This window comes from Salvelinus namaycush, chromosome 20 (assembly GCF_016432855.1).
Source record: "Salvelinus namaycush isolate Seneca chromosome 20, SaNama_1.0, whole genome shotgun sequence".
Classification (NCBI taxonomy): Eukaryota; Metazoa; Chordata; class Actinopteri; order Salmoniformes; family Salmonidae; genus Salvelinus; species Salvelinus namaycush.
In genome coordinates this window covers 23081174-23104098 of record NC_052326.1, presented here as the reverse complement: position 1 = coordinate 23104098, position 22925 = coordinate 23081174, and the positions used below count along the sequence as shown (strand labels likewise).

Here is a 22925-nt window from a genome sequence, read left to right as displayed (position 1 = left end):
AACCATAGAAGTGAGAGAGAGGGGAGAAGGGGGAGCCTCATTCAGAGCAGCTAGTGTGCAGAGCAGAGCAGGGAAGAACTTACTTGGTGTGGGAAAGTAAATAGTGCAGGATATTTCCAGTCTACTCCGCCTGAGGCTGGAGCCCTAGCAGCTTCAAAAGCAGACAGGGCTGAGTATGAGGAACCTGTCAGTATAGAAGCAGGACGTTCATGGGAAGTAACCTTAAAAGTCCACAGGGAGTAACTGAAGCTTGTTAGTAGAACTACTGAGGACAGAAGGTGAGAATTTTTCTACTATATTCTCTCTCCCTCTGATTACTCTTTTTCTGTTTCTTAACAAAGACAGGAGCTTTGTCAGAGGGGCCATGGATGGAGTGGGGGTGGGTGAGTGTGTGTTGTTTTGCACTCTCAATCCCTGTGTCTGAAAGATTTCATCTTGGGGTAGAGCTGGGTAGGAGGAGAGGAGAGCACTGCCCAAAGCTGGGTGGCCTCTATTTGAATACACTCTCTCACAAATAATTACGCCAGGACTAGTCTTCAGGGCTGTGTCAGGTGTTTCACTACCCATCTTATCAGGGGTAAGACCATGAGACACTATGGTTCAGAGACAGACACCATCTTTTGGCCCCTTGGGAGGATGGTTCATTGATCCGTTGATTCCAGTCAGAACTGGGCCAGAGCTACTCCACTGCACTACAATACTGTCTGTACCCCCTTCATCACCCCAGGTTGAAACAGGAGTCCCTATCCAGCCCTAGTGTAGGGTCTGCTTCCTGGAGTACAATAGCCCCTCCCTGCATGAATTTCACGCTGCCTCATCTCAACAGAGGCGAAAGGAGAAGGGAGAAGGGTCCTCTGATCTGCGTTTTGGAAAGATGTACTGTGTTTCTCTCTCTAGCCGGATGTCCCAGCAGTCAGACTGTTAGTTTCTTTTCCCCTTGTCTGACAATCAAGTTCCATTAATAGTCTATGCATGTCTGGCCTGTAGCTTAAACCATACAGCTTCTCCTATGAATAGGAACCCACTCTCCTTCTCCTCTCATGCCACAGCCTATACACAGCTAAGGCCTTCCCACTCCTGGAAGCCCTAGGGAATGGGTAAGGAGATTTAGGAGTACAGTCGTAGCAGAGTAGTGTGTTGGTATAGTGAGGTACATAGGAGGATGTTTGGTATAGAGCTGTTTGGTATCACTCTGTTTGCATTGTGTCAATTCCCTCATACGTGCTGTAACTGTGCTATAACTTGCATTCATACATTCATAACAAAGTGGCATTCTTAAGACTGCATCAAAGGGACAGCCCAACCACCCTCTGTATTGTAATAGGTAACAATTCTGTATTCTGATACTGAAAAACAACCCTGGCTGGCCGAGACTTAACAATAGAGAAGTATCAACAAATGAGCGTGCACACAAATGACCCAAACTGGCCAATAAAAAGATTAGTCCAACGAGCCAATAACAGGACACCCAGGTCATTATGTGTATTATTAAAGGCCCAGTACAGTCAACATGATTTCCTTATGTTTTATATATATTTCCATACTATGAGGTTGGAGTAATACTGTGAAATTGTGAAAATTATGATAATGCCCTTTTAGTGTTACAGCTGTTTGAAAAGACTGCCTGAAATTTCAGCCTGTTTTGGTGGAATGGAGTTTTGGCCTGTCTCGTGACATCAGCAGGAGGTAAAGTGGTTAATAGACCAATAAGAAAGAGAGTTTTAAACCTCTCTGCCAATTACAGCACATTTTCAGTTTTTCCCTCCCCACTCAGACGACTCCCAGACAGTCCTAGCAAAATTCTTGCTTGAGAAATTTGCTACTTGCTAAAAATATATTTTTGTTTCTTTTTGATCATTTGAATAGAAAAATCGTTACCCAGAAATTATTTGATAGGAGATAAAAATGGATGCATTTCAGGACTTACCATAGCTTAAGCCATACACCTACATCAGAATATTTATATTACAATTACATTGTTGTTACTGAGGTGACTTACCTGCAGTATTTGGACTGAGGTATAGTCAGTGCAGTCAGTGGTCACAGCAGAGATAGAGAGGCGGTGAGAATACAGTAACACCAACGGCGTCCTTGAGTAGTGTGACTACCATCACACACAGTGGTCACAGCAACAGCTTCTGCAGGGGAGGGCAACTGAAGGCCAATGTGACTCTTGTATGAATAATGTAAACCTACATGGCTGAACAGTACAGACCACAACAGTGCATATGAAAGCAGCCCATCATGAAGGTTTCACTATGCTGACCATACAGTCTACGGTGCTGTATATTCTCAATATTCAGTAATCAGTACAGTATACTGTAGCTTACAATGGAGCTTACAATAGGAAAAAAACAAACTGGGTTATGGTGTATGATTCATTCTACTCTGAGCTAAATCTGACAGTCAGATACTCTAACAAGTCCCTATGCTAAATGTTTGGCAGGAGTTGGTTGGAGAATCATGGAGGAGGCATACAATCCATTAGTATGTGTTACAAACACTCCCACTCATGGAGCTCTGCTTTTGACAGCTTAAAGGATGTCCCTAAATGGGTTGTCTTACAACCCTATCTTTTGATAAGATGATTTCCTTTGGGAAATTGATATTCAGTGGAAGCAGGAAGGGAGCTGCCTCGGACTGTCACTTCTCCCAACTGTTTGTTGTCCATGGATCTTGTTGAAGAAGACGCCCATGAGAGAGAGGAAGTTTAGAAACCAGTCAAACCACCCTGCATAAAACCCAAGGAAGACCCTGGATAAAAGAAGGCTGTTTTAGCTGTCTTCTGTAAGAATTCCATTGCTGTTTATTCAGTCTCTACTCTCCACCAGCTGCTGCTCTGTTCTATTGTCCATTGATGTACCCTGACTCACTCTCCCTGTCTGGCCAATGACTTGCCCGGCCTGGGCATTATGCATGCAGCCAGCAATGGACTCAACATGGCAACAGGTGGTGTTCATGTGGCATGTTAATAACGTTAGTCTGTGAGTAGAGTCTGAGGGTGTGTGTGGATGTTGGGGAGAGGGGGGTGACTGGGATGACTGGGATGGATGAAATGGGGTTACTGGGAAATCAAAATTCTGGAAACTTTCCCCAAGTTTTTATGGGTGAAATGCCACATTCAGTTCAGCCGATCTTTCCCAACTCGTGTTCGAATTCCAACAAAGCTCTATGGATCCATACTTCTATAGATATCATATGCATGTGGTGTATTTGATTATGTGTATCAAATTAGAGACATATACAATTATGTGTATCCAACATCTCCTTGACATCACGACACCTTCCCTAAACATTACCACACCATATCGGTGCTGCTGAACTCTTTATTTGGGTTAGGGTGTGTTTGTTTCATCTCAATTATACAAGCTATCCAATTTTCCTCAAGAATGGCTTTAGGACAGAACCAGTTCAATCTCCTTTGTTTCCTCTTATCCTAGTCTCTTTTGACAGGCTGTCTAAAGGCTTTTGCAAACAAAGTTTAGTTTTTAAATGTATGTCGTACAAAGTATTTCAACATGAGGAGGGGGATTCCAGAGCTTGAGGAGCCTAGTGAGGAACACAACAGCAACAAACTACTCTGAGTGTACAAAACATTAGGAGCACCTGCTCTTTTCATGACATAGACTGACCAGGTGAAAGCTATGATCCCTTAGTGATGTCACCTGTTAAATCCACTTCAATCAGTGTAGATGAAGGGGTTAAGGTTAAGGAAGGATTTTTAAGCCTTGAGACATGGATTGTGTATGTGTGCCATTCAGAGGGCGAATGGGCAAGACAAAATATTTAAGTGCCTTTGAATGGGGTATGGTAGTACAGGGTTTCCCAAACTTGGTGCTGGGGCTGGTGCTGTTTTTTGCCATAGCACTATACAGCTGATTCAAATAATCAAAGCTTGATAATGAGTTGGTAATTTGAATCATTTAGCCAACTTCACATAACTGTGGGAAGCATTGGCTCCAACATGGGTCAGCATCCCTGTGGAACGCTTTCAACACTTTGTAGAGTCCATGCCCCGATGAATTGAGGCTGTTCTGAGGGGGGTAGGGTACCACTTAATTTTAGGAAGGTGTTCCTAATGTTTTGTACACTCAGTGTATGTTCTGCTGGCAATGGCAAGTACGTTTTTTATGCAAAAAGTGACATGAGCTCATTAGTTTTCATTGTGCACGTTTTTCTGTACCATAGTAGCTGTAAGACATGCCAATGCCAAAGCAGAACTTATTATGAAAGATTATTTTACCAGTCCTGCTTTCCTTCCTTTGGAAAAACCCAGGTTATTTTTCCATAATACATGGCGGTAGACAGCTAAAGTATTGAACCCCAAGAGGACAGTGGTTATCATAGATTTTATCCCACAGATACTCCATTATACTGAGCAGAGCCTGGCTCTGACACATCACATACAGCACAGCATGTCCGTGACCCTCTGACCTGTGATCTAACTCCCAGCTAGCCCAGCAGTTCAGTTATCAACACAGAAACAATGCTTTCTGAGGGTGAACAGAGGTTTCTCCTCCTACAAAAGGCTCATTGTTTATTAGGAGCAGTAAGTGGGCCGGCTGGAGAAACTGGGTTTGTGATACAGTGAACGGGATAGAGTCCATGGTGGGCTGGGTCCACACATGACTAGAATTGCACCGACCGTGTGGATATGCTTAGTATTACCCCTAAAGGATAGAGTCTGTGAGTCTCAAACCTGGCCTACTTTGCCACTTGTCATGTGTAATATATTTAAAATTAAGATCAGAAAAAGTATCCCTGTGTAATTCCAAGCCATCACCATGCCAACAACATTATAGTACCTCACTTCCCTAAAACTGACCTGATTTCCTCAGAATTGTCAGGAGACTGCTTGCGTTGATGAGGCTTGTAAAACTGTAATATACATTTTTGAGTCAGACTTTGTATTCAAGGGAAGATTTGGACTGAAAAGGAATTGTGCAATGATCTCCAAGTGGGCCAGCGCCAAACCCCTTTCCCGCGTAGGCACCGATGATCGTATCCACCCCTCTCTACCCTATGCTGTCATCCGCCAGAGGGCCGTGCAAACAGTCCTATCAGGGCCAGGAATGTTCCTGCAGAGGAAACAGTTAGCAATAATCAAAATGTAAAGCACAAGCTGTACTATGAGACTTCACCAGACGTCCAGGACTCAGGAGTGGTGCTCTGCTACAGATATAAAGCCCCCCCCCCCCAGGGTGTAAAGTTTAGGTATTTAGGCCAGACACGTATGTATGCTCATCTTTAAAACAACCTGTGGGTTGTTGGGCTCATTACTCTCAGGGTATAGATATCTCCATTAATCTTTAGGAAAGCCCCTAATTATGCTAACAGCCCTTCTCAGCCATATGTCCTGCTTTTATACTGGAACTGTAGTCCCCTCTCTGTTTCATGTCTCTCCCTCTGTGGTTTTGGGGGCAACCATAATTCTGCCATGCTTAAAGGATTGGAGTTTTTTACAATCCTGAGAAGCAAACTGGTCAAAACAACCTGTTGCTAGTGACCCACATGCCGAAATGTAGGTAATACAGCATACTGTGACATGGTGAGGTTGGACCCAGGTGCAGAGAAGAGACCAGACGAGGAATCAGCGGTTAAGAATAAACATAATATTTTACTGAGAAACGGTAGTGGAAGGATCACAGTAACACTGGGAAAACAACAAACACTAAGTCTCAAACGCACCCAGGAGACAAACACGCACGGCACATAATTCAAGCTTCATAAAGGACAACAGTAAACACACCTCTTTTAACAGGGAAATCATAATGAGTAAATAGGACACATCTGTGTCATTAATGCCTCTAGGATGGTCTCTGCTGCCCTCTGGTGACAGGTGGAACCATGACAGTACACAGTACTGCTTCGGCCTCTTGTTCAGGAAACGGGGGAGGGGGGGTGCGAACCCGAACTAACACTCGAACGGCAACAGTGTGTTGTGAGCGTACTCTGCCCAGACGAGGAACTTGCTCCAGTTGCTGGCCTGGGTGGAGACGAAGCAGTGGAGGAACTTCTCCAGCTCCTGGTTGGCCCGCTCTGTATGCCCATTCGACTGAACCCCAAGGAGAGACTCACTGACGCCCCCAACAGGGATCAGAAGGCTTTCCAATACCGTGCGACGAACTGGGGCCTACGATCTGAGGCAATTTCCTGGGGAAGTCCGTGTAGTCGAAAGACATGGGTAATCATGAGATCAGCGGTCAACTTGGGTAAGGCTATGAAATAGGCTGGCTTGGAGAACCGATCAACGACCGCCAGGATAGTTGTAAGCCCTTGGGATGGAGGTAACCCTGTGATAAAGTATATGGACTGTTGGGACCAGGGCTGGCTGAGGATGGGCAGAGGCTGGAGCAACCCAGCCGGTCACTACCGTGAGGACTTGCTTTGGGCACAGGTGTAACAAGCTGCAACAAAGGATTTCACATCCTCAATCATTTTGGGCCACCAGAATTTCTTCCTCAGGAACTCCAGTGTCCGATTAACCCCTGGATGCCCAGTTAATTTAGAGTAGTGTCCCTCTTGTGGCACTCAAGAATGGGCTGTTCGTGGAACATAAAGTCTGTTAATGGGACCCCCGTCGGAGTCAGGTTCTCGGGTCTGGGCTTGTCGTACCGTGGTCTCTATACTCCATAACATGGGAGCCACAATGCGGGAGCTGGGGATGATGGGCTCGGAGTCCCTCTCCTCGTTAGAGACATTGTGTTGGCGGGACAGGGCATCTGTCAAGATAATGTGGCCCAGGAAAGAGACTTGGGATACATGGAACTCACATTTCTCAATCTTGACGTATAGTTGACTCTGCAGGATGCGTCTCAGGAATTGGCGGACGTGCAGGATGTGTTCCGGAAGGGTCTTGGATAAGATCAGGATGTTGTTGAGGTAAACAAAGATGAACTGATTCAACATATCCCTAAGAGTGTCATTGACCAATGCTTTGAAGACTGCCGGTGAGCTCGATAATTCGAATGGCATGACTAAATACTCAGTGGCCACTAGGGGTGTTAAAGGCAGTTTTCCATTCTTCTCGCTCCCTCAATCTCACAAGATTGTAAGCGTTGCGGAGGTCCAGTTGGTGAAGAATTGGGCCCCCTGGGCCAGCTGCAAGACAGCGGATATCAGGGGTAGGGGGTAACGGTTCTTAATCGGGATCCTGTTCAGCCCTCGGTAGTTAACGCAGGGACACAGACCTCCATCCTTCTTTCCCACGAAGAAGAAACTTGTACCAGCTGGGGATGTTGAGGAGTGTATGAAACCGGACTCCAGCAACTCCTGGATGTAATTGTCCATGACTGCAGCTTCAGGGATCGAAAGGGAGTAAAGACGGCCCCGCAGAGGGGTGGAGCCGGGTAGGAGTTCTATGACGCAGTCGTAAGGATGATGAGGAGGGAGGGTGAAGGCCTCCCGAAGGTCAACCTTCGGGAGGGAGAGCGGAGAAGTCTTGGTCTTCAATGGATGCAGGGGGACGTGGCGAGACTCCAGGTGGGGGTCTTGGACATTTAGTCTGGCAGTTCTTTCCCCAGTCTAGTAGGGGTCCCGTGGACCAGGAGAGTAGTGGGTTATGTAGCGCTAGCCAGGGGTACCCTAGGAAAGGGGGTTCTCGGGAGCCGTGATCAAAAGAAAACTAAGTCTCTGAGTGATTCACCCCAACCTCCAGTAGAATGGGCTTGGTCTGATATTCCATCTGGCCGGAGCCAATGGGCTTGAAACTCCACCGAAGGCTTGAAACTGCAGAGGGATAAGACATTTCACGCAGGGGATTTGTAATTCTCTGACGAAGTCATGATCAATGAAATTATCTGCGGCCTGAGAGTCCACGAAGGCTTGAATCTGGTGCTGACGGTTGTCCCAGTGGAGGGTTGCAGGTAGTGACAGACTGGGTAGCCGGGGGGTAACTGCACAGCTTGTCAGGTTCTCCCCTTGTCCTGGCGAGCCCTGGCATTTCCACAGTAGAGGCAGCAGCCTTTCGCGCATGCGCCTGTCATGCTCCTGTGGGCTCAGACGTGTGAGTTCCAGCTGCATGAGTTCCTCAATGATGGGTTCAGTGGGCTTGGGGTGCTCAGGAAACCGGGATGGCGTCAAAAAAGCGCGGAATTCTTGCCACCAACAAAATGTTGAATATTTGGGGCATAAAATCATCAAAGCTCTGCAGATTTTGTTGTGAGGATACAGAATCAATAGACCATTTATTTTGGTATTGCCCTTAGTTAGCCTGTTTCTGGTCTCAGGTTCAGGAATGGCTGCAAATGCATAGCATTGATCTAAAATTGACCCTAGAAATAGTACTGTTAGGAGATCTGGAGAGACCGGGTCAGTCAATTACTAATATACTAATACTCTTAGTAAAAGTATCTTTATCTTCAACACGCAATCTGTTGATTCTATTCGATTAGATAGATTGAAATTGTACGTTAAACATCATAGCATAGTTGAAAGATATGTGTTGCGTAGATACACGAAGTGGGTGGCCAGCAGAGATAGATGGGATGGGCTGAGGGAAGCTGAGGGTTGGTATGTGGAATTGGAGACAAGTGGGAGTGGAGTTGCTGTGTGAGAGAGAGAATGATGGTCAAAAGATAAAGGGGAAAAAAGTCAAAATAAAATAATAATAAAAGTACATTTGTTTTTACAACTAATGCCGGTTTGCCTGAGGCTGATGCCGTGCAGGTGTTTGTACACATGCATATACACGCACTCTCATTCAAATAAACACATACAAGAACACACACATACATGTAATAGTGCCAGACATGCACACAAACATAAACAGTTGGCATTGCTGTTATGATTTCAGTTGTCCTTGTTGTCCTTTGTTTTAAATGTATTATTAAAAAAAAAAAAAATAAGTGCATTGTTGTTTGCTGTTTTCTTCTATCTTTTCCTTTGTTTCTCTTTAGTTTATTCTCTTGGTTGTTGGTGCATTGGGGGATTCTTGGGGGTGGGGAATGGAATTCATTGAATTTTTAATTTATTTTATTCCGGGGGGGGGAGGGGGGGGGGGACTGTGGGAGGGGTCTCGAATGGTTGAGGGACAGCTATTGGGGAACTGTGGGGGGATCTTCTAGGGTTCGGGTTTCACAAGATTGTGATCATGAGAAAGGAAACTATGACATATATTTTATATCACTATCATGCACACGCACTCTCACACATAAGGATGGCTCTGCTCTGTTGCGGAAAGACTGATACATGTTTGATAGTGTCTTGATGCTGTATTGTTTGTCCTTCGTGTTCTAATACTTTAATGTCACCCCATCCTTGTGTTTTTTGCAATAAACAATAATAACAAATCTCATGTCTCATGTGTTCTCGGAGGTGGATGTTGATCCTGATTACCAGCGTTATCAGGGACTCAAGGTCCTCTCCCAGTTCCTGAGAGGCCAGTTCATCCTTGATGGAGTTAGACAACCCCTGGTGGAAAGCGGTGACCAGTGCCTCTGTATTCCACCCACTCTCGGCGGCGAAGTCAGCCACTGGTCTGGCCCCTTGGCGGATGTTGAACAGTCGGCTGGCCGCTTCTCGTCCGCCGACTGGGTGGTCGAAAACTCGTCGCAGCTCGGCAGTGAAGGCTAATATGGAGCTGCAGGAGGGTGGCTGCTGTTCCCACACTGCTGTTGCCCACGCCAGGGCAATGCCTGAGAGTAGAGAGATTATGTAGACGATCATGGCCCGATCAGTGTGGAACGAGGAGGACTGTAGCTCGAACACCAGAGAGCACTGGGTGAGCAACCCCTTGCAACCTCCCGGGTGGCCTTCATACCGCTCGGGGGCTGGGATCTTGGGTTCCTGGTGCCATCCAGGACCTCTATACCAAGTGGTGTCAGGGGAAGGCCCTAAAAGTTGTCAAAGACTCTAGCCACCCTAGTCATAGACAGTTCTCTCTGCTACCACACGGCAAGTGGTCCCAGAGCACCAAGTCTAGGTCCAAGAGGCTTCTAAACAGCTTCTACCCCCCTAGCCACGCTATTGCTATGTACTGCTGCTCTTTAATTATTTGTTATTCTTATCTCCTACTTTTTTTGTTGTATTTTCTTAAAACTGCATTGTTGGTTAAGGGCTTGTAAGTAAGCATTTCACTGTAAGGTCTACACCTGTGGTATTCGGCGCATGTGACAAATACAATTTTATTTTATTTGAACAATGGAAGTGGTAGGGCCTATGGCAGAATGCTTCAAAAAACATGCCCAAGTCCTCAAAATCACTTCAAACCAAATGTTATAGCAACCCAACTACCATTAACAAATGACATATATAGAATATTGGAGGATATTATAGGAATTCTGGTGTTTCCTGTAGAATAACTATTTTTCAGAGTGTGCATACCAATACAGCACTATGTGTACATTTAGAGGGTAGCTGGTTTCTGTATTACAGTTCTAGCAAGTATTTATATCACTGACATACTTTTATGCACTATTTTGACTGCAACTAAGCTTATATGTCAGGTAATTTCTGTTTTTAAATTTTTTACAATCTTAGCCGAGGGGTGCTATATGGGGTGCTATATTTTGGGAAATGATCTGTGTATCTGGTCAAAATCTCTAATAGCGGTCCCTTCCAACCTCTGGTGATATTGATAATATGTCTCCAGAGATTCAAATAAAAGTCATATTTATCAAATTATATACTATAATAGGCATAATTACTATATGCGGAATTAGGTGTTTTTGGTTTTTGACCCCTAAGGACATGATTTTTTTTAAAGTCCAAATTGAAACAAAAATACTAAACCAGTATTTGCTGTATATTTGTTGGGGGGGAAATTGATTTAAAAAAGTTTTGAAACATTGAAATAATTTAAAAAACTACCTTTGGGCTTTGATCAAAAGCATGCCTCTGGGGTCAAAATGACCCCAGTCGGTATTAACGTTAAGACACTTTATGTTGGTGTTTCCTTTATTTTAGCAGTTACCTGTGGTTTTGCATGTGAATCTGGCAATAGACTGTTTTCCCCCAAAATATCTTGCAGTTGTCTAAATGTTATTTAAATGTAAACAGCATGAGCCTAATGTTTCACACCATTGTTTTCTCTGGAATTTAGATTGGAATAAAACTAAAACAATTTGTCTAGTAGGAGGAAGTGGAGCCCATTCTAACATGATTCCATTTTTCAGTTTCATCCTGATAGTTCCCAGCACCCATACACAAACTACAGATTATGGAGTCTTCTTTGACTGTGTAAAGTTGAAACAACTATATCAGTCAATAAAAAAAGATCACCAAGTAAATAGGCCTTACCAAAATGCTTGATCAACTATTTGAAAATGAGGTTCAACTTTACATGAAGTGTCCTGATGTAACGGCTTTCCTCCTCCTCTTCATCCGAAGAGGAGGAGCAGGGATTGAACCAAAATGCAGCGTTGTGTGATGACATGATTTATTTAAACAAGACGAAAAAACGAACTACACTTGAATAATTAACAAAACAAATAAACGATGTAGACAGACCTGGACGACGAACTTACATGAAACACGAAGAACGCAATAACAGGAAAACTGACTACATAAAACGAACGAACAAACAAAACCGAAAACAGTCCCGTGTGGCGTAAACTACAGACACTGACACAGGAGACAACCACCCACAACAAACAGTGTGAAAACACCTACCTTAATATGACTCTCAATCAGAGGAAATGAAAACCACCTGCCTCTAATTGAGAGCCATATCAGGTCACCCTTTAAACCAACATAGAAACAGAAAACATAGACTGCCCACCCAAACTCACGTCCTGACCAACTAACACATACAAAACTAACAGAAAACAGGTCAGGAACGTGACACCTGAAACCTTTGTCTTTTCATGGCAGGGAAATTCCACGATAACGTAATTGCGCTGAGACTCACTTTTCTCTTAAAATGTAATGCCGAAAAAAACCCATTGATTTCAAAGTTTAGCAAACCATACAACTCTATGCAGAAGGACTACTTTTAACATTTTACACTAAACATTTTACAAAAACACATGAAAAGTTTGGTAACAGAGTTTCTGTATTTATGTGTCCACATTTTTAAAAACTATGTTATATATCATCTCCGAATTAAGATTCAGCTATGTCTGCAGAAAGAATGGGGTGTCAGCTATCACATGACACATTGACTGTTTTTGAACTACAGTAAGTGACGTGGATTTACACCCGGTAACGGAATTGCGGCAATGGAATATCATCATGGGTCCCTGATTTGTAAAACACAGAAATGCATAATTATGGGTATAAATGTCATTCTCTTCATGGTGATGTATCGTGAACAGGTACACAAATGTATAAATATGCACTGTGCTGTCCAAACTTGTGAATTCAACTGTGGTTTGTAACTACTATGATTTCCCATTGTTGCCAATTCGATTGCAGAAATTCCGTTACCGATTTTTCTGAAATTCCATTACCAATTAGGCCCACCCACTTGGGAGCCAGGCCCACCCACTGGGGAGTTGGCTCAGCTAATCTGAATACATTTTTCACCACCAAAGGGCTTTATTATCTCAGTTTCATCAGCTGACTGATGGCTGGTCTCAGACGATACTGCAGGTGAAGAAGCCAGATGTGGAGGTCCTGGGCTGGCGTTTCTACACGTGGTCTGCAGTTGTGAGGCTGGTTGGACCTACTGCCAAGTTCTCTAAAATTACGTTGGAGGCAGCTTATGGTAGAGAAATTAACATTCAATTTTCTGGCAAAAGCTCTGGTGGACATTCCTGCAGTCAACATGCCAATTTCACGCTCCCTCAAAACTTCAGACATCTGTGGCATTGTGTTGTGTGATAAAACTGCACATTTTAGAGTGGCCATTTATTGTCCCCAGCACAAGGTGCACCTGTGTAATGTCATGCTGTTTAATTAGCTTCTTGATATGACATACTTGTCAGGTGGATGGATGATCTTTTCAAAGGAGAAATACTCACTTAAAGGGATGTAAACACATTTGAGCACAAAATCTGAGCGAAATAAGCTTTTTGTGCCTATGGAACATTTCTGGGATCTTTTATTTCAGCTCATGAAACATGGGACCAACACTTTACATGTTGCATTTAATTTCTTTGTTAAGTACAAGTGTTGATATTAGTTGGCGGGGTTCTTTACTTCAATATTATTGTGTTTTGATGTATTTATACTACATTTTAAGACTTTTTCTGGTGGATGTTTTCTGAGACTCCTTTTCCATCAGTCTTTGCTCATTCCTCATTTTTACAATGGAAAAGATGCCTTAATGTCTAAACAATCTAGACTCTTAGTTTTCATTTGACACCCAATTTGACATGCTCCTATGAACTTCACATGTTGGTACTCATGGGTCCTTTTAGATGGAAATGACTGGTAGTTACATAGGTTGGTTAGTACACTTTATTAGTACTTACAACTATTATACCTTTTGTGGTTTGTGTATTTACACATTTGACATTGTATATAAACAAACTCAAATCAGTTTCTAAATTGTAGCTAATTTTGTGAAGGAATATTATTTATGTTTTTTCTTCTTCAACATTTTCACTATCCCTTTGTCTCTGTTCTCTGTTCTAGAGCTTATGTCCTCTGTGATGCCTCAGCAGCAACAGAGGGAGGAAGGGGAGGAGGAAGATGAAGAGCAAGGGGAGAAGTTTGGGTTTGTCGACAGTGCTGATGAAGAGAAAGAGCCAGCGGATTGTAAAGACCCTGTCTCAGACTCTGTAAAAGCCAGTCAAAAATCAAACCCACCACAGGACAACACAATAACACCCACTGCACACTCACAACAGCACCTCAATGCAATGCCCCCTGCTGGTCAGGAGGACAGTCCCTCCCAGGGACAATACTCCACAGCCTCTCCAGGTGAAGTGTTCTTTCTATTACATCACATTGTGAGTGACTCTTCTCCACTGGTCTCATAAGGTGCTGTCAGTTCATGAAGTGATTTCATAATAGCTTCAGACAGACAGGCATAAAGAGAGCCAGGTTAAACCGTGTTGTAATTGGATAAAGAGCAGTGAATCTCTTGTTATCAGTATAATATTGACTACCTGACTCAGTCATGCTGCCAAAAAAGCTCTGTTAATTACACTCCCAGCTAAAGCGGAAGATTTTAATCTACGGAAACTTCTGCTGGACAAAATGAAGTGACTAGTGCTTAATTAAAAGGCTTCTCACAAAGCCTACATGTAGTACAGTAATCCGCTAAGTGGGTTGTGGAGCGTTTCTCCGCCCCGCTGGGGAATTCTGGGGTTGATGATGCTCTACAGTGAAAGCCTGTTACATAACCAGCGGCTGGTGGAGGAGACTGCATCAGGCTGGGACTCAGCCCTGCAGGCAAATGAGAGGGTTTACAATGTCTCTGTATAAATTAGATAATAGCTTGGGCAGAGATATCTTTCATAAAAGCTGCTATACACACAATGCCTATATACAGCTAATATTAAGATTCCGATGGGCTTTTCATCAGCAATTGTCTTTGAGTCACAGGAATGACCTTCCTATTCATTAAACAAGGTACATTTAGATAAAGTTTTGCTCATATTGAAACCTACTTAGATGAATTCCAAATGTTTTAACTGTTCTTCCCATATGGTACATGCTGCACAAGTTAAGTATAAAGTAACATGACGTTAGCATTTTTTAAACATTATTTTCTTGGCTCTAATGTCCCCACAGATGTTCCAGTTTGCGACCCACCCAGGCGGTAAGAGACTCCCTGCTTTTTATATGCTATCACAGTTTGTGGGAATTGGTATTACATCCTTAGAGACCGTGTGGTTTGGTCTCGGAAGAGGAAACTTCTGTCTTCATTAGGTTATCAATATATTTGCATAACACAAAATCAGATACAACTCTATTTTCATAGAGCAAGTGTGTGTCAAAGTTGAAAGGGTGGACTGATATGTTTGGAAAAGGAAGTCAAAGGAGACAGCCCATCTGTGACTGAATCAGTAGCCTAAACAAGTAGTCTATAGTCTGCAGGTTATAGCAGTTGTAACGATGTGCGCTGAGAGTCGGGAAGCAAGTTCAGGGAGTGAGTGTTTTAATAAAATAAACGGAACATAATGCAAAACAAGAACCTCGAACAAAGCACAGACATGAAAAATAATCAGTGACGCCTGAAGTTATATATGAGTTAGGGTCTTCATTAGAATGTACAATAGAAACATGTTATCAACCAGTGTACTGTATCACCCTCTTCATTTGTGATCCCCTACCATGGTGGGGTCCAATGGTCCTGGTGAGGTACCAGCATGATGGTGTGCTAGGAAGTGTGCTGGGAAACCTGTGCTGATAGGAGAGCCAGGGCTGGCCATTCCTGTGTGCTTTCCTGTGATAAGAAAGCGGGGTATCTGAGTGACTGTGATAAAGTATGTCTGTGTCTGTGTTTGAATAGGGTTGGATTGTGAGAGAAGGAAATGTTAAGTCTCTGCAGTTTCACTTCGGGAAGATTTCTGCTGAGTACACTGTTCCACTGTGGGTCAACATTCTCCCTTTCCTAGTGGAAATATCAATAGATTTTTCTAGGTGTAAGGTGTGTGTCAGAGGTGTGTGTCAGAGCATTTGCACTGTGTCTGTTTCAGCTAAGATTCAGATATATTTCAAATAAAATAAAAATGTATTCATCACACTCGTCGAAAACGACAGGTGTAAACATTACAGTGAAATACTTACTTACAAGCCCTTAACCAACAATGCAGTTTAAAAAAATACCTAAAAAAATAATAAGAAATAAAAGTAACAAATAATTAAAGAGCAGCAGTAAACTAACAATAGCTAAGCTATATACAGGGTGTACCGGTGCAGAGTCAATGTGCGGGGGCACCGGTTAGTCGAGGTAATTGAGATAATATGTACATGTAGGTTGAGTTATTAAAGTGACTATGCATAGATAATAACAGAGAGTAGCAGCAGCCTAAAAGGGGGGGCAATGCAACTAGTCTGGGTAGCCATTTGATTAGACGTTCAGGAGTCTTATGGGGGTAGAAACTGTTTAGGGGGTAGAAACTGTTTAGAAGCCTCTTGGACCGAGACTTGGTGCTCCGGTACCGCTTGCCGTGCGGTAGCAGAGAGAACAGTCTATGACTAGGGTGGCTGGAGTTTTTGACAATTTTTAGGGCCTTCCTCTGACACCGCCTGGTATAGAGGTCCTGGATGGCAGGAAGCTTGGCCCCTCTGTAGTGCCTTTCGGTCAGAGGACAAGTAGTTGCCATACCAGGCAGTGATGCAACAAGTCAGGATGCTCTCGATGGTGCAGAATCTTTTGAGGATCTGAGGACCCATGCCAAATCCTTTCAGTCTCCTGAAGGGGAATAGGTTTTGTCGTGCCCTCTTCACGACTGTCTTGGTGTGCTTGGCCCATGTTAGTTTGTTGGTGATGTGGACACCAAGGAACTTGAATTTCTCAACCTGCTCCACTACAGCCCCGTCGAGAGAATGGGGGCGTGCTCGGTGCTCCTTTTCCTGTAGTCCATAATCATCTCCTTTGTCTTGAGCACATTGAGGGAGAGGTGTTTGTCCTGGCACCACACGGCCAGGTCTCTGACTTCCTCCCTATAGGCTGTCTTGTCATTGTCAGTAATCAGGCCTATCACTGTTGTGTCATTGGCAAACTTAATGATGGTGTTGAAGTCGTGCCTGGCCGTGCAGTCATGAGTGAACAGGGAGTACAGGAGGGGACTGAGCATGCATCCTTGAGGGTCCCCATGTTGAGGATCAGTGTGGCGGATGTGTTGTTACCTACCCTTACCACCTGGGGGTGTCCCGTCAGGAAGTCCATTATCCAGTTGCAAAATGAGGTGTTTAGTCCCAGGGTCCTTAGCTTAGTGATGAGCTTTGAGATGATGACCGTCGGAGCCGGTGTAGTACGATTCGATATTTGTCCTGTATTGACGCTTTGTCTGTTTGATGGTTAGTTGGAGGGCATAGCAGGATTTCTAATAAGCTTCCGAGTTGGAGTCTCGCTCCTTGAATGCGGCAGCTCTACCCTTTAGCTCAGTGCGGATGTTGCCTGTAATCCATGGCTTCTGGTTGGGGTATGTACATACAGTCACTGTGGGGACGACGTCATCGATGCACTTATTGATGAAGCCAGTGACTGATGTGGTGTACTCCTCAATGCCATCGGAAGAATCCCAGAACATATTCCAGTATGTGCTAGCAAAACAGTCCTGTAGCTTAGCATATGCTTAATCTGACCGAGTCACTGGTGCTTCCTGCTTTAATTTTAGCTTGTAAGCAGAAATCAGGAGGATAGAATTGTGGTCAGATTTGCCAAATGGAGGACAAGCTTTTTACGCAACTCTGTGTGTAAAGGGGGTCTAGAGTTTTTTTTCCCTCTGGTTGCACATTTAACACATTTGGTAAAACTTGCATCACAAAGAATACTTTGTAATAGAAACATTGTTGCAGAACATGCATAAAATGTCTACCTGTCTACTTAGCCTCAACCCAGGAAAGAAGTGGTATTGTGTGTGTGTCTAGGTACGTCTGATTCTAGGACCTTTAACAGATACCTTTCATTAAGTGAGACCCTTAAGATGAAAAGTCCTAGACAAAGGTCACCATGACAACTTGACACCTGACATTTATATGGCTCTGCCTTATGTTCATTTGAGCTGTAACCTTAGAGGTAAACACATTTAACACACCACCGAAGCAACCCCACTTTACAACACTCCTTTTTCTTTATCAGCGTTCCACCCTTCCTCTACTGAGTGGTAGATCTGCAAGCTGTTAAAGTAAACAATGTCACAGTAGACACATACTGTATGCAGACCTGTGTACAATGCTTTATGACTGACCGGGTGCACACAGCAGACGGAAGATGCAGTTGATATAATAGGTGGTGTGTTGTTAGGTTAGACTCGATAGAGGGAGGGAATTGATAACAATGAAGCTACAGTACCAGTCAAAAGTTTGTACACACCTACTCATTCAAGGGTTTTTCTTTATTTTTACTATTTTCTACATTGTGGAACACTATGAAATAACACATATGGAATCATGTAGTAACCAAAAAAGAGTTAAACAAATCAAAATATATTTTATATTTGAGATTCTTCAAAGTAGCCAAACTTTGCCTTGATGACAGCTTTGCACACTCTTCGCATTCTCTCAACCAGCTTCATGAGGTAGTCACCTGGAATGCATTTCAATTAACAGGTATGCCTTGTTAAAAGTTAATTTGTTAAATTTCTTTCCTTATTAATGTGTTTGAGCCAATCAGTTGTGTTGTGACAAGATAGGGGTGGTATACAGAAGACAGCCCTATTTGGTAAAAGACCAAGTCCATATTATGGCAAGAACATCTCAAATAAGCAAAGAGAAACAACAGTCCACCATTACTTTAAGACATGAAGGTCAGTCAATGCGGAAAATTTCAAGAACTTTGAAAGTTTCTTCAAGTGCAGTCGCAAAAAACATCAAGCGCTATGATGAAACTGGCTCTCATGAGGACCCCCACAGGAAAGGAAGACCCAGACTTACCTCTACTGCAGCCTGCTCCAGGCTCCAGCCTCAGAAATTGCAGGCCAAATAAATGCTTCACAGAGTTCAAGTAACAGACACATCTCAACATCAACTGTTCAGAGGAGACTGTGTGAATCAGGCCTCCATGATCGGATTGCTGCAAAGAAACTACTACTAAAGGACACTAAAAAAAGAAGAGACTTGCTTGGGCCAAGTGACATGAACAATGGACATTAGACCAGTGGAAATTTGTCCTTTGGTCTGATGAGTCCAAATTTTAGATTTTTGAAGGCACAATTAACCAGCATGGCTACCACAGCATTCTGCAGCAATACGCCATCCCATGGCTTAGTGGGACTATCATTTGTTTTTCAACAGGACAATGACCCAACACACCTACAGGCTGTGTAAAGGCTATTTGACCAAGAAGAAGAGTGATGGAGTGCTGCATCAGATGACCTGGCCTCGAAAATCACCCGACCTCAACCCAATTGAGATGGTTTGGGATGAGTTGGGCCACAGAGTGAAGGAAAAGCAGCCAATAAGTGCTCAGCATATGTGGGAACTCCTTCAAGACTGTTGGAAAAGCATTCCAAGTGAAGCTGGTTGAGAGAATGCCAAGAGTGTGCAAAGCTGTCATCAAGGCAAAGTGTGGATACTTTGAAGAATCTAAAATAAAATTTTAACACTATATATATATATATATATATATATATATATATTTAACACTAATATTTTTTTAACACTTTTTTGGTTACTTCATGATTCCATATGTGTTATTTCGTAGTTTTGATGTCTTCACTATTATTCTACAATGTAGAAAATAGTAAAAATAAAGAAAAAACATTGAATAGGTGTGTCCAAACTTTTGACTGGTACTGTATATCTAGCCCATCATCAGCATGGTCAGCACTGTTCCCCAGAGAGACAGGAGGAAAGCCATTTAAAGAACTTTCCCTGGGTTGACAGTACTGTAGCTGGAGGGAGTTGAAACAGATCTCAGACAGTAAAGGCTTTGCATTCAGGCTGCTCAGTGCTCATGCTGTGCTTTGCCTCAGGCTATTCTATTTGCATTGAAAAACGTTCCCTGCCCTGCTCCTCTGTTCTCTCCTACAGGCCTATGACTCACAGGGACTTATATAGACAAGTGAAGGGTGTAGGCCTACAAAGATGAACCATAAAATATATACTCCTCCAACATTGAAATAATATTATTGTTCTCACAAAATGTCTTGTTAAATCCCCCTTTGAAACCACAGTTATGGGAAATGCATGTGAGCTGCTTTCTAACTGTCTTCTGTCTGGTGTCTTTGGGGAGCCAATGAAGGTGAAGATTTGCAACTTTTATTTGCGGACATTACTCGGGAGGGATTTTAAGTTTGAACATTACTCAAACAAGCATTAGCTAACACCTTTATCGTTGTCTTGCCAACTGGCCAACAGGCTGCTCGCAAGCTATTTGGCTGCAAAATATTTCCTTCTCAACTTATCTGCGTAGTTATATAACTACTGCGGTCTGTCAGGCATGTCTGGAACAGGGGAGAGGTACAGTATCTTGCTGACTGATTGATTTACTGGCTGTTGGTATAGCCGACAGGGATGGTGGGAGGGATGCATTTAATGAGATTGGTTTCTCCTTCATCCCAGACCTAGCTGTATAATGTGGGAGGACTGCTGTAAATCTGACTGGTAGCTTGAAAACATAAGCAAGTGGTAGCTCTTTACAGAATACCGACAAGATCAGTATTATTAGGAGTTGTGTCAAAGGCAATATTACAGGCCAGTTTTTATTTAAAGCTAATCATTATTATGGTCAGGCTTTAGATATGGCAGGTGATCAAGGGGTATAGTTTAGGGGGAACTTTCATAGCTCACAGTTAATATAACAAACTGGAGGTAAGGTCACATGATCATATTCATGGTCTCACATGAGTTCACCTGGACCAGAGGACTCTCAACCCCTCACAACAGTGGTCAGCAGAATCATCACACCACAGTGAATAGGACTGACCAACCTAGCAGAACTGAGCTGCACTAGGAACATATGTGCTGTGCCAGGTTTAATGGGAGTGTTAGCATGCTGGGACGGCAGTGCTTGGCCCCCGGTTACTCCACCTCTCCTCCTCCTTCTTCTCTTCCTCCCCTCCTCATCCACACTGCACTAAATTTGTAATGAGCCACACAGCACCCAGCCTAGAGTGGTCATTACTGCTTTCACTACTCTGTCTGGTATGTTCCAGGGTCTCTGGCCCCGTTGAGCTGGTTGAGCCCAGTGCCGCAGCACCCTCTGTGGGAGAGCAGGCCCAGGGAGGTTCTGGTCCTGGAGAGGCGTTACCTGTGGAGAAGCAGACTGACTGGGAGGACCATAGTGTGGAGACGCCCAAGGAGAGCTCTATCCTGAGGGAACACTCTGAAGGTACACAACAGCATAGTACAGAGACACATGAAACATGATATAGACAGACATGAGCAAGCTCACATCAATTACAGTATAGCCTTCATAACCTTCACCACAAGGCTTGTTGTTGGTAGCATTGCATATTTGTTGACATTGTTTTACAGTAAAAACTGTATTGGCCTGTAATCTTCTGTAACCTTCATGGAGGGCAACAGCTAATACATACTCTCTCCCTCCTATGATTTGATTTACACATAGACATGAATTACATTAATTCAGGATGAGGATCAATAGTGTACTATTAGTCTATTTCCACCAAGGGAAATTGCTCTTGGATTTTGACTCAGTCAGCAATGGTGACATTAGGCTTTTTGAAGGTGGTCCACTCAAAGACTGTATGGAGCCTGACTAATCCACACCTTTCTCCATTATTTCACCTCTCTCATTAGTTCTCTTTCACACATGTCCTTTACTGTTTTTGTCAATATTGTTTATAATGATAATGTTGGTGTTTTCATCATGCTTGGACAGTATGTCCAAATTGTAGTGTACCTCCGTTTTCTGATTCGCTAGGGTGTTATTATTGTGACATAATTGGCATGAGTGGTTGTGTTTTCAATGTCTTAAGTACTGGCGCTATTATGGGATTAATGAGCTTTTTACTGTTTAAAGCCAACAACCAATAGCACTTTCCCTCTAGGACAAAAAGACTCCTTAACAGCTTCTACCCCCAAGCCATAAGACTGCTGAACAATTAATCAAATGGCCACCAGACACCCCCCTAAATCTTGGGTCTTAATCCCAAGACTACCCTAATTCTATGATTTTACAAATTTGACTTTGAACACATTCATCAAAGACGAACTGAAGAAAGCAACGTTATACTGTGCTAAAAAGTTATTCAGCAAACCAGGGTAAAATCTGCCTGAGTTGTTGCCTTCTGGGATTGCTGGGGGAGCTTGAAGAAACACACCCAGGCTGTTTGAAACAATGAGAGTTCCCAGAGGACTGAGTCAGTTACTTTCCAGATCTACAGATAGTCAGGTTGATGGCCAAGATACAGTTATTCCCTTTTCATTCAGTACACATTCTTCACAGAGAGTGTTGCTCAGTTAGTCACTATTGTAGTATAATAACACTGTGTCTCTCTCTTGGATTGTGTCCCAGGTTATTTAGATCCTTAAAGCAGTGTTGGCTAATCCATGTCAGAATCTACATCTCCCATCAGATTCCTTGAATCCAGGGATTGTTTGGGGCTTATAAAGAACCGTTCCAAACAAATCACAATTTAAAAGCGAATCAATAAATCCCCTCAACTAAATTAGGCTGAAACACTCTCAAAGCAGTTAATGACAAATTCTGCAGACTGTGGAGATAGATAGGTTCGATCCATTACAAACAAGGTGGATCATGCTGCCACAATTCCACAGCACAATCCCACACTCTTAAAACCTTAAAAGCTTCTTCGGCTGTCCCCATAGGATAACCCTTTGAAGAACACTTTTTAGTTGCAGGCTGAACCCTTTTGGGTTCAAGTATAATCCATTCTACAGACGGTTCTACATGGAACCCAAAAGGGTTCTACCTTGAACTAAATAGAGTTCTACTGTGGGGACAGCCAAAGAACTCTTTTGGAACCCTTTTTCTAGGAGTGCACACCTAGCACACATAGCAGCAACGCACAAGGCCTATCTCCCTTTTAAGTCACTGCTAATAAAATAATAGGTATTTGATGTTTGAGATGAATCAGAACTGATGCAAATACGATTGCATAAATGTACATTTACAAAATATACGGTATGTAACAGAAATGATGGCATAATCAAATTCATGTATGGGGGGAAAAATGCAGTGTGCAATACTCTTGAAGTTTGGTTGCTTTGCCAGATTACCAGTGTGAGGCCCTCCTCTTGGCTCTATGGTCAGGGGTTGGGAATGTGAGTGGTCTTTACTGTCTTCCCCAGAAGATGTGGCTGATGCTGAGGCTGAGGCTGATGCAGAGCCCCAGACAGTGATCCTAGAGGTGATCTATGATGACGTGCCCTGTGAGGGACCACTCTCTCCTGACGAAGGTGAGCTCTGGGGTAAGTGCCGGGGCTGGGGCCACTGA

At 43.4% G+C, this 22925-nt stretch overlaps 2 protein-coding genes across 2 annotated transcripts in view; both read left to right on the top strand.

The window, feature by feature from the left end:
- Nucleotides 1-40: 40 nt before the first annotated feature.
- On the top strand, nucleotides 41-22925 carry LOC120064702 (podocalyxin-like protein 2). Its single transcript, XM_039015323.1, has 5 exons — nucleotides 41-278; nucleotides 13519-13806; nucleotides 14623-14650; nucleotides 20658-20833; nucleotides 22780-22925. Exons 2-5 carry the CDS (start codon nucleotides 13524-13526, stop codon nucleotides 22923-22925), a joined length of 633 nt encoding a protein of 210 aa, XP_038871251.1. The 5' UTR covers nucleotides 41-278; nucleotides 13519-13523.
- The window catches only part of arhgef10la (Rho guanine nucleotide exchange factor (GEF) 10-like a), a 309208-nt gene continuing 309077 nt past the window's right edge, over nucleotides 22795-22925 (top strand). The window contains exon 1 of the mRNA XM_039015885.1: nucleotides 22795-22887. The gene's annotated coding sequence lies outside the window, so the exon portion shown is untranslated. The remainder of the gene's footprint in view (nucleotides 22888-22925) is intronic.

Coding starts and splice junctions, on each gene's coding strand:
- LOC120064702 (XM_039015323.1), top strand. CDS start 13,524: ATGTCCTCTGTGATGCCTCAGCAGCAACAGAGGGAGGAAGGGGAGGAG. Junction 13,807..14,622: donor ATACTCCACAGCCTCTCCAG/GTGAAGTGTTCT, acceptor ATGTCCCCACAG/ATGTTCCAGTTTGCGACCCA. Junction 14,651..20,657: donor GTTTGCGACCCACCCAGGCG/GTAAGAGACTCC, acceptor GGTATGTTCCAG/GGTCTCTGGCCCCGTTGAGC.